The 12,224-nt window shown below is 34.8% G+C and overlaps 1 protein-coding gene across 1 annotated transcript in view; it reads right to left on the reverse strand.

Moving 5' to 3' along the window:
* WDR17 (WD repeat domain 17) overlaps nt 1-12,224 on the reverse strand; it is a gene marked incomplete at both ends in the record, with an annotated part of 49,059 nt that overhangs the window by 18,741 nt on the left and 18,094 nt on the right. The window contains 9 exons of the mRNA XM_080638919.1: nt 67-269; nt 2,337-2,501; nt 3,257-3,343; nt 4,248-4,330; nt 5,506-5,597; nt 8,084-8,252; nt 8,878-9,065; nt 9,403-9,525; nt 10,347-10,598. Coding sequence (XP_080495045.1) covers nt 67-269; nt 2,337-2,501; nt 3,257-3,343; nt 4,248-4,330; nt 5,506-5,597; nt 8,084-8,252; nt 8,878-9,065; nt 9,403-9,525; nt 10,347-10,598 — 1,362 coding nt within the window. The remainder of the gene's footprint in view (nt 1-66; nt 270-2,336; nt 2,502-3,256; nt 3,344-4,247; nt 4,331-5,505; nt 5,598-8,083; nt 8,253-8,877; nt 9,066-9,402; nt 9,526-10,346; nt 10,599-12,224) is intronic.

The following is a 12,224-nucleotide window of genomic DNA, read 5'->3' on the forward strand; positions in this document are numbered from 1 at the left end:
TATTTTCTAAATTTTAAAGTATATCAAAGCACATTTCAATACAGAAATAAAATTTTAAAACATTACCATATACATCTGCACCATGATCACAAACTGTGTCCAAACATGTTCCATCTCTTGTGTCCCAGACTCGAATTGTATGATCCCAACTGCCAGATACCAGAAGGTAAGGAATTTCAGGATTCCACATCAGTCCCCGTACTGGAGCTGTATGTCCACCAAGAACATTTATACAAGCATCCTGTGTATAATCCCATATTCGAACAGTTCTGAAACAGGATAAAAGAAGAAAGCCTCTATACAGGACATTAAGAAGCATTCCTTTACCGAGAGTGGTCAAACGCTGGAACAGGCTTTTGAACTGTGAAACTCTGACCCCAATTACACACGTAATGAGGAAGAATTCATACTAGCTTTCTTACTATTCTTTTCTTCCCTTTTAAATAAGTAAGTTTCCGGCATTTCCTTTTCTTTTCAACAGTTGCTATTGCTGGGTAGAGCTAATTCAGCACACTACAGAATAAGGAAAAGTTCAGTTCTTGAAAGGATCATGGTAATCCTGGGCTGCATCAAGAGGAGCGTGACCAGCAGGTTGAAGGAGGTGATCCTGCCCCTCTGCTCTCATGAGACCTCACTTGCAGTATCGTGTGCAGTTCTGGTGTCCTCATCATAAAAAATACATGGAACTGTTGGAACAAGTCCAGAGGAGGGCCACGAGGATGATCAGGGGACTGGAGCACCTTCTGTATGGAGACAGGCTGAGAAAGTTGGGGCTGTTCAGCCTGGAGAAGAGAAGGCTGTGTGGAGACCTCATAGCAGCCTTCCAGTATCTGAAGGGGGCCTACAAGGATGCTGAGGAGGGGCTATTCATCAGGGACTGTAGTGACAGGACAAGGGGTAATGGGTTCAAACTTAAACAGGGGAAGTTTAGATTGGATCTAAGGAAGAAATTCTTTACTGAGAGGGTGGTGAGGCATTGGAATGGGTTGCCCAGGGAGGTTGTGAGTGCTCCATCCTTGGCAGTGTTCAAGGCCAGGTTGGATGAGGCCTTGGGTGACATGGTTTAGTGTGGGGTGACCCTGCCCATGGCAGGGGGGTTGGAACTAGATGATCTTAAGGTCCTTTCCAACCCTAACTATTCTATGATTCTATGATTCTAATTCTGGCTAAATTTTACTATGCAATTAAATAAGTTATCTAAGCTCTTTCATGGCAGCACAACCACCTATTACAGTTTTTCCAGTGCTGCAAAGGGGCAATTTGATAGACTTTGCTTCACAAAGTAGAATTACAAGTTAGAAGGTCATTTTATATATTTACCTATAGATTGTCCTACAACAATATGAGCTCATGTGTGATCCTTACATACTGTTCCTATGTGCTGTATAAGCCTAGGTGCTAAACAGGTCATCTGAAATTACTGACTTTGACTGTGAACAGGAGTGTTACAAAGTAGTATAAACTCAAAGGACTGCTTACTTTTTTCTACCTAGGACTAAGTTATCCAGTGATCCCCTCCCCTCAACGTGAAAGTGTGTCTGGAAATTCCTCTGCAATCAAGTCTTATTACATAGCCATGATTGGTAATAAAATCAGAATACATCATAATGACACCTTGACAGAATTTTGGATTCACTACTTCTTGCCCATGTGAAATTGGATTTACACATAAGAAGTTTGTTTTCAAGTTGGTTTCTTTCATGAATCATTACACTATGAACTGACAGATTTGCTGCAAGCATAGACATCTATTGAATGACAATGGCGAAAGCAGTAGAAGCCAATACCCCAAACTGCTATACTTTAAAAAAAATGTTTTGTATACTGTGGAGGGACATCACTTAAAATCATAAAAAATTCCTTCCTCCTGCTTACCATAGACTGATGTGCTCTCCCTCAAAAAAAAAATATTATCAAACCAGAAGTACCTAGCACTCATTAAATATCTCCACAGATTCTACTTACACTTTTGAAAGGCATCAAATAAGGGCAGGTGTTGCATTCATATCTTTAAACATAATGTAAGCATATGTTATCCTCTTTGTATCATTCCTGGGAATAACACGTATCAGTCACTGACTCTACTCTTTGGAAAACATAGGGAAAGTTGCTTTGCTACAGCAGTTGTGACAATTTTGGATAATGATCCTGCTTCCCAAATACTGTATTAAGCTAACAGCAAAGCTGCGGCCTGAATTGGAGCAAGGCAGAGATTTAAATTATTATATTATTCAGAGTTTTCGAAGGTACCATCACCAGTACTACTTAAGATCCTTAAATTTCTCTAATAATCCTGCTTGAGTTTTTAAATTTTCTAATAGTTCAGAAATACATACCCATCATCAGAGCCACTGCAGAGGATTCCTTCTCTCAGAGGAGACCACCGTACATGAAACACCTTTGCAGTATGCCCTGTAAAAACTTTCAGTGGCTGATCAGAGCTGGTTGCCAGGTAAAAAACACGAACATTTTTATCCTCACAACCAGTAGCTATCATATCTCTGAAAAATAAAAATAGTAAAATCCTCAGGTACAGGGATCATAAAAAGTACTTAGGCTTTTTAGTCTAAAAATAAATATGATGTGTATTTTGCAGTTTACTTTTTAAAAAAGTGTATTTTTGCTTCACCTTTGTCTCTGTGTGATGTAATGACTGATAACCCAACAAAATCCACTAAATCAGAAAAAAAAACCCTGCTAAAGATCCATTAGTTGCAATAGGAAATAGCAATTGCTCTATACTCTGACCAAGCAACCAACACACAATTATGAATAGACTGAATTACCATGTAATTATTTGTTAGGGCTTTTTTCAGTGAGAAAAGGTTGTCATTTTGTTATTAGGAATTATCTGCAAAATTACCATATATCACAATGTATTTAGTTGTCTGGTACATCTTCATCTTAGCAGTCATTAAAAGGAAGTCAATCTAATCAATCTAAACCCCAATTTTGTGGTATTTAACATCTGCCTTTTTTGTTTTTCCTCTATTATATATTCATCCAGAGAACATGTTTTTTTCTCTCATCAATATGAAATGATTTTCTTTTGAGAGTTAAGTAAGTTCATGTTGGGCAATGAAATACACTACTGAGAACACAGAGCTGCTACAGACATATACTATGGTGGAAGAGAAACAATTTCAGTGCTCTAATATCACAGTAAAAAACACATTCTAAATAACTTTGTGTTATTTTATTGGTAATCAGTTTTAATAGTAAATATTATAAAATCGTTGGGTTCATTTTTACTTACTTGTTGTTTTGACTCCAATCACAGCCAAATACTGCAGCTGGATGTTTGTACTTGTGAAGAACCTTGCCATCAATGGTTCGAATAATACTGAAACCAATAAAAATGTAATATTTTGAGGAAACAGCATTCTGAGTAGCATATCCAAAAGTTAACTTTGATTCTGTGCAAATAAGCCAGATAACAAAAAAATGTATATGGAAAGAATATAAGAAATCTTTATTTTTACACCCCCTCAACTACTAAGGCGAACTATGTATTTCTCAACAGAACATTTAATAGGACTTCAGAGTCCATGTTCCTTCAGAGGGACTGTAACGATGCTCACTGAGGTACCTCCTTCCCTGAAAGGATCCTCATAGCCAAAATTTAAGTTGTAGCTATGGTTTTAAGGTACAAAGGGATTTAGGGATTTTAAATAAATAAATAGATTGATTGTTTTCTAGAATTCATGCTCATTATATTTGAGCTAAAATAACATGGGTGGCAGAGAAAAAGGATGATCAAGGATTTAAAAATGTACTGAAACACAATACATGCAAAATTGGTCTCGGTGAGCAAGTTTTCACATGTAAGCTATTATAACCCTGTAATAGTAGCATTGCAATTACTTTGTTCAAAAATAATGATTCCTAGTCCTTGAAATAACAAACTTAAAAAAAAACCCCCAAAATCCTAAACCAAAGATAAGTAAAGTGGGATAGCTTTAGAAAAGTGTCCTCCATATCTTCAAATAAGAAACCTAGAAGAACATTCTTGGTAAAAAAGAAAATCAATATTCTGTTTCACTGTCAAAGTGTCTTAGACATTATTTCTTTTACTTTTATTTTTTTCTTAAATACATGAAAAATATATCCTAACAAGTACACGAGATTAATATAATCCTAGTTTTGCTCAATAAGAAAAGTTTTCAAATTAATCACTGATAGTACTATCAAAGCTTACTGATTTAAGTGCATTTAGCAATTTTTGATTTTCTTCCAATAACACTCACCAAAATCCATCACTGCTGCAGGTTGCTATTCTTTTGGAATCTTTATGACTCCAGGCAATGCAGAAGATTCCATTCTTTCCATGCTTCAAAAAATGCAAAATACCTATCAATAAGAAATAGTTCACCCCTTTTTCTCTCATCTGTTGACTCATCTTTTTTATTTTATTCTCCTACGGGCTTCAGCCCTTTATTTCCCAGTAAAGAATACAAAAACGCATTACAATGAGTCCCCAGTATAGCTTGGATGCTTGAGAATCCAAGTCCAAAAAATTGGGACTGAGAGGAGAGACAGTAAAGCTGCCACATTCTCCAGGATCCAAGAGACAAAACTGGGTCAAGCTGAAGAATGAGCCATCCATAAATATATAAATCTGAAGCTTGAATAAATGATAGCTACTTGTTGGAATAATGAAGTTAGTGGGCATGAAATGTGAAAACTTCAGTGGGGCATGTACCAGGACAAGCCTTTGAGATGTTTAGTAACAAAAATGCAAATCTAAGTTTTGGGACTTGGGAACTCCTGAATGTATGTATGTATAATTGTTTTCTGCCTGCTCCCCACCCCAGTCCCTGTCTTCTTAATGAGCATCCTTTGCCCTCCAACACTGATGCCACAGTTAATTATGTCTGTATAACCTTCAGAATACAGCTATATACTAAGATAGCATACAAAATAGTACAAAATATTACATATATTAAATATATGTATATATACTACATATATTAAATATATATACATATATATATGTATATACACTACATATATTAAATAGCTCCTTCTGCTAATAACAGTTATTCCACTGTTTCAGGACTTACAAATGCTTGCACAGATTTTAGGTAACACAAAGCAAGATCTAAACAAGGCATGCTGTTTAGTGTACTGAAAAATAGAGGTTTATTGGTCTAGACTTCAGGGACTCATAATTTTTCTGAGCCTTACATTTGAAAATACAGAACAGCATTTCAGATTTTGATAACCAGGTAAAGTCTATATGTCTATATACATTTACATTTTTAAGACTCAGGTAGGATTTTGCTGTGTATCACAGCAAATTTTAAAATAATGGTGCCTTGTTATTCTCATGTAAAATCCATTCTGAGGAGATATAAGCTGGCACACACATAATTTTTTCTATAGATTTTTATATTATAGCACCTTTTAAAAGGCTACAAACTTTGACCTATGTTTATTTATCAACACTAGAGGGAACAACAAACTTACATTTTATATAGACAAAAAAAAGTAACCTCATCTTACCTCACTGAATCTGGTTATCATTTTCCCTTTTTGGACATCCCAGATGAAGCCACCATTTTTGGATGTTGCACCTGCTATGCAGTTCAGATCTCCTTTAGAGAAAAATATTTGTAAGGTCTCACAATAAATATAAGATCACAATATTATTTGTATAATGTGTTTCTACTTTAAGTTCAAGAAATTTAATATCAAAGTAACAGAAGAAATTAATAGCACATAAACAAGAGATTTTCATATTTTAAGGTTGTCATTTGTTACTGTCACGAATATCAATTTCAACAAAAGTCTGCTTTTCTACATTCCTATTTTGAGGAAAGGACAAAATAAAAGTTGTATTGTTGTAAAAAGTATTATTCTCAATGCCTGCTGGAAGTCTTGCAGCTAAGGTGACAAAAAAAAATTATGTCCATGATGTATATGACTCATACTGAAAAAGAGATACAATCAATGTGTCAAACTTAAAAGTTGTAGCAACCAGAGCATTTTCTGTTAAAGTTCCCTACATACCAAGACAAATGTCAAAGAACGTGTCGCGGGTTAACCTCAGTCAGCAACTAAGTACTGCACAGCTGCTTGCTCATCCTCCCTCCCCTTCCCCCATGGGTTGGGATGAAACAGTTTAATAATTGAAACAAATTAAAATGCAATAATAATAATAATAACCCCCAAGAAACACATGTAATATTAATAATAACCATAGGAAACAAAAAGAGAGGAATAAACCCCAAGAAACATAAGTGATGCACAATACAATTGCTTACCACTCACTGACAAATACCGAGCATGACCCAAGCAGCTATAAGCCCCTCCCACCCAACTCCCTCCAGCATATCTACTGGCATGGCGCACTGTGGTATGGAATACCCCTTTGGCTAGTTTGAGTCAGGTGTCCTGTTTCTGCTTCCTCCTGGCTTCTTGTGCCCCTCCTAACCGGCAGAGCATGAGAGCCTGAAAAGCCCTTGACCAGGGTAAGTGCTACTAAGCAACAACTAAAACATTGGTATGTTATCAGGATTGTTCTCAAACTAAATCCAAGACAGCACTGTACCAGCTACAAGGAAGAAAATTAACTCTATCCCAGCCAAATCCAGACCACAGTACTTTATTTTCTTAATCTTGCACCACTACAACACCTAAACCCATTAAGAATGTACCCAAATCTAACCACACCCTATAGGGCAGAAAATTTGAATAGATGACTCCACAGTGAGAAAATGAGAACTAAATTCAGACTTAATCCAAAAGCCACTGAATCCTCCTCATCACAGTGACCCTCTATCCCAATATAACTATATTTTTCTTAAATAGCTTTAAGGCACATTTATGTAAAAGTTTTGACTGTTGCTTTATGCCACACCTCAGAAGCAGAAAGGGCAAACTGCAGAAGTCTAGGAAGGTATGTATGTAAGATGGAAAGAGATTCATGTAGGAGAATGAGAGGGAAAAAAAAAAAGTAAAAGTGAGTAAACCCTGTTCAAAGGCCTTTGAGGCCAAATACGAAGGGTGGCATGCATTGGATTATACATTAGGAATAAAGCACTCTCTAGGAGTAAGGGATGTAAAAGAAGCAAGAAAAGTTCTGTCTGGGATGGACAGGAACCATTGGAGATGACAGTAAGGAATTCAAGTTGAAGCACATGCTTACAATTAACGTAAATTTATTTTAAAAAGGTAATAAAGAATCAGAACGCAAGACTTGAAAAGCACCTCTCCAGTGAGCAAACTATTCTCTCAGTGTGAGATACTACTACAAACTGAATTTAAATTTGAAAACAAAACAACACGAAAGAAAACACCGTATTTCATACTGCTGTAGTTGCCATATAGCAAGAAAAATTATCTGTGAAGAGAAAGAAAGTGCAAGAGACTCTAAACTGAAGGAAGTGCAAATTCATTTCACATATGCAGACTACATTAAGCTTTCCGTCACAGTATTTATTTCCTTTCAGCTATTACTTACTAAGGTTTAAAAGCATAGGAGAGAAAGGCAGTGAGCTGAATTAGACTTTTTAAAAAATGCATCTAAGAAAGCCTACCTATCATCAGCTATTGTAATATTAATAACTATCAGTCCCACGTTCATTTAAGTGGGTTGCTGAACAGTTTTAAGAAGAAAATTTCCCACTGACTTCAGTGACTTCTCTAAGAAAATGTAGATGCTTTGGAGAAAAGGTATTCCCTATTCTAATAAAGTAAAAGCAGAGCTCTTCAGTGATTAGAATCCTAAACAAAAAAAGGAAGAGAAAGAACTAAATGCATACCTTCCACTTTTTCTGCACAAAATAGAATCTGGATTCCTTCCCACACAAAGAAAGCCTTTTCCTCATTTGCATAATGTAATGCTAGAAAGGTTCTAGAGATTTTCTTCCCTCCATTCTGACTGAGTATGAAATACTGAGATCATTCCTCAGAAAAGCAAGCCTCAACAAAGTTTGAAGCACTGAATTATACAGGTTTCACAGATAATGATTCAGTTATGTTTAAACCTTATAAGATACAACTAATACTTTTATAACAGAAATTCTGCTAGTCAATGGTAATTCATAGAACATTTACACTTAAAGCAAAATATTCTTACCTGGAGCCCAAGAAATGGAATAAATAACCCCCTCATTACCAGGAGATGTGTAAACTGCTGTTAAAGTATTTATGTCCCAAACTTTTATTGTGCCATCAAATGAAGCTGTAGCAAGAAGATCAGGGTTATCAGGTTTGAATTTGCAATCAAAGATGGTCTCAACATGTCCCTTAAATGAAACAAATATTTAATCCATTTTTATTACATTTGATTTTTTTTCAGAAGTCCAACTCTAGATCAAACTTTAAGATAAATTGTATTATAACCTGTCAAGTCAATTATGAGTTCCAGAAAACCTGCATGTTATGGCTCACCAGTCAAAATTTAAAGTCATAAAATATCTTGTTCTATAACATCCTTCTCTTTCATAGATCATTATTAAAGACAGAAAAATTCTGCACTGAAACAACAGGATATGCAATGCCGGGGATTTGTTAGCATCTTCCACCAGAACAGAGTTGCTAAAAGATAGAATTACAAAATATAGCTAAAAAAAAACCCCAAACTACTTAATTTTTTAAAAACAAAATTAATTTTGCCCTTTAGGTAAAGGTATCTGACTAAAAAGTAAAGCTTTGTATGTTGATCATGTTCTACAAGTTTTCTATATTTCTAAACACAGTCTACGTTCTATTCCAGTTTAAACTTCAGTCCATTAGAAATGTCACATTTCAATTACTTGTTTTCCAAGACACGTATTTGTAGAATTTAACTTGACTTCATTCTCCATTTTTTGCTGTTAGAAGAAAGTGTATAAGACAAACTCCCATTCCAAAGACAGAGACGAAACATACCAAATCTCTAAGGAAATCCCACTTTCTGGCTCCCATGTCATAAAGTCCTACTCCACCATCCATGAAGCAACAGACAGCGTGACCAGGAGGAAGAGAATATGCTTGGTTTTGGGTTAAAGTTGGAGGAGGAATAGCCTCACTTGTTGAGGATGTATAGCGATTTTTAGTAGAATGCTGTAATGAACATGCTTTGCAAAATAAAGCAAAAGATAGAAACAGATAAGATTATTATTATATTTTTCCATTTAATAATAGTAACAATTATAAAGAGTACAATGCCTTTTATTCCAATGAGATTAAGAACAAAAGAATTCCAGTACGAAGCCTGGCCTACTGAAGTGCTTATAAAGTGCTTGATACTTTACACATTTGTCTAGCTGAGTGGCACCAGGGGATACTTTGTTTAATTAAGAACTGCAGGGCCAACACAAACCTACAGAGATCAACTCAGATATAACAAGATTCACAAACAAATTTTCTTAACTTGCAGCCACTGCAATGAATTACAACCAAAGTTATACTCACACTTTTTCTTTGGAGGAGAACTTAGCACATGCAAACCATGGAAGCCAGTTTTCTTCAATTTAAAATTTTCTATAGGTGTTGCATGTGACACATTCCAAACACGTAACACACCAACCTGAGAATCTGAAGTTTGGAAAAAAAAAAACCAAAACTATAAACCACCACATAAAACCTTTTTTTTTTTTTTTTTTCAATTTATTATCCTCTTTTTACTGTACACAGTGGTATGTGGTTAAAGGACTGATTTACGCAAAAATACAACAACGAATAGAACTTAGAATCCCAAGATGAATTTTATAAGCAGATACTGTCACCTCCATTGTAATATCACAATTAACAACAATAATCATTAACATTATTTAAGCTTCAGCAGATAAACTCTATGAGACCTCTGTCATTAGAATATATTCTGACAGTCTCACTATCTTTATTCATTAGTTCAACCTGATCACTAATGTCTATGGTGTAGAAAAGAGGTAAAAAATAGATTTAAAAAAAAAAAAACAAACAAAAAAACAACAACAAAAAACCCTTCTGAAAATAGGGGAAGAAGAGGATCAAGAAGTGATATCTGCTAGTGTAATGCATTTTTATTCCTGTTCCCAAAGTAACACTTATATTTGTTGCTAAAGTGTGCATGAGCAAAATATTATTTAGTATAAAAATAGTATTATTTAGTATGTAAAAAAAGTTTAAAGAAGCCAGTTGTTTCCGTACTCAACAAAGTAAGAACTGCTCAGTGCAATTTGCTGTTCTTTTCTGCATTTTTATAGTTGGGGTTTTTTTTGTACAATGCAGGGGGGTTGGAACTAGATGATCTTAAGGTCCTTTCCAACCCTAACCATTCTGTGATTCTATGCTTTTATTTGTAGAAATGTTAAGAAACAGAAAGACTCAGCCCGATACCTATTACCTTTGTATATATCAGGAAATAAAAGGCTTACCTCCAGTTATAAACATTCCAGGTGCACTAGAAACCCAGGCTAAACACTGAACAGATGCTGCTGCACTGGGAAAATTAAAAGTTGTGATACAGGACAGAGATTCAGAATCAACTAGTCGAATACCATTATGTAAATTAGCAACAAGAAGGTAGTCAGTTGACAACGGGTCCCATTCCAGTGCTGTAATTGGATCCTCTTCATCTGTTCCTTCAAGAGACTCTGGTCTTAAGACATGTTTCTGATTTTTAGAACCTTTAAGGGCACAAGAAAACAGATTATTTCAACATGAAATCAAATATATACTTTACAACAGTTACAAGGTTTGCAAACACCATTTTTATCTCTCCCTGAACTTTTTAGTAGCCTACTCTACTGTATGCACCCGTGAAACTAATGAAGCTGTTTTGCAATATTTAACTTACAGTAGTTCTGGCTCCATCAGAAAATAGAAACAGCTATAAGATAATTTTTACCTAAAATAACATAATTTTATACTAAAAAAATGTATGCTAAATCATACACATTGCCCCGCCCTAATGATTTCTATGAGTAAAGGCCTGCAGCACAGCCTAAAATACAAGACTTTTGAGTAGAAGTAAATCTGCATACCTCAGTAAATGCAGACAAATGCAGCATAAACTAGAAAAAAGAATGTGGCAGTCAAAAAAGTGCTTATGAGCAACTGTGTTTAGATTTTTTAATTCCTCAAAACTATGTGTGCAATTATGAAGTGCTCATAGATTCTGAAGCCAGAACATGCCATTAAATATCTCGCTTGACACATGCCTAAAAGAAGACTATTTCACTTGATGATCCATGTTATCAAGAACTACAATTTTTAACATTATGTTTATTTCCTTTGTTTTGTTTTGGTTTTTGAGAGCTGAGTCTTAGTTTTATAAGAAAATGTAGTCTAAATGAGTAATTAACAACACAGAACTGCGTTTCTGAAGTTGTGATCTTGTATTAAAAAAACCCAAATCAATACAATTTTGTACCCATTTTCTAGAAACAAGGAATTGACATCTTCAATTATTCAATTTTTAATCTAATTTTCAATTTTAATAATGAAGAATACAATTAATTTGCCATATTATGATAAATGCCAAGACCTACCTATATTTCTTAATGACTGATGTAGAACAAAGCCTTTTCTGACACATACTAAAAAAAAAAAAGCTGAAAAGTTTTTGTTCCCTAGGGAACATTTTTAACACTAAAATAACTTTCATTATGATTTTCTAGGGAAAAAAACCCTTCATATATGTTTGTATTTAAGGAAAATGCAGAAGTGCAGTTGTCTCTTTTGAAGTATCAGGAATAACAACAGGAATAACACCAGAAATATCATAACTGCTTTAAACTTGCCAAAAATTTGGGGATTCTCACATTTTTAATCATGTCCCCTTGCTTACATTTCAGCTAAGATTTTTTTTTTTTTACTAAAAGAATCAATATTCAAATGAAAACTAAGAACTGACAATAAAGCAGAACGGTCATTTTCCAGTTAGTTTTACAAGAACCAAAAGGCAAAAAATCCTTGAGTGTTCAAAGCCTGTCATGTTCAAACACTTCAGTCCCAAGAAAGCACAATCAGCTGGGGAGAGAGTATGGATATCTAGGATCTATTCAGTTTTACCTGTTTGTCACAAAAAATTCCAGAAGTAAAGCTCATGGAAACCCTGTTACATTTTATTTTCCATTAAAAGAAGACATCAGCACTATGAATCATGCAACTGAGTCACAGTGTGCTTATTTTAAGAACAAATGGAGGTAAACTAATCAACAGCATTCGGCTCTACATGACTGCACTGTATTTCTTTAAAAATAGGGTACTAGTCTTAAATTCTTGCATATTTTTTATTCACACTAAATGTT

This window comes from Psittacula echo (assembly GCF_963264785.1).
Source record: "Psittacula echo genome assembly, chromosome: 1".
Classification (NCBI taxonomy): domain Eukaryota; kingdom Metazoa; phylum Chordata; class Aves; order Psittaciformes; family Psittacidae; genus Psittacula; species Psittacula echo.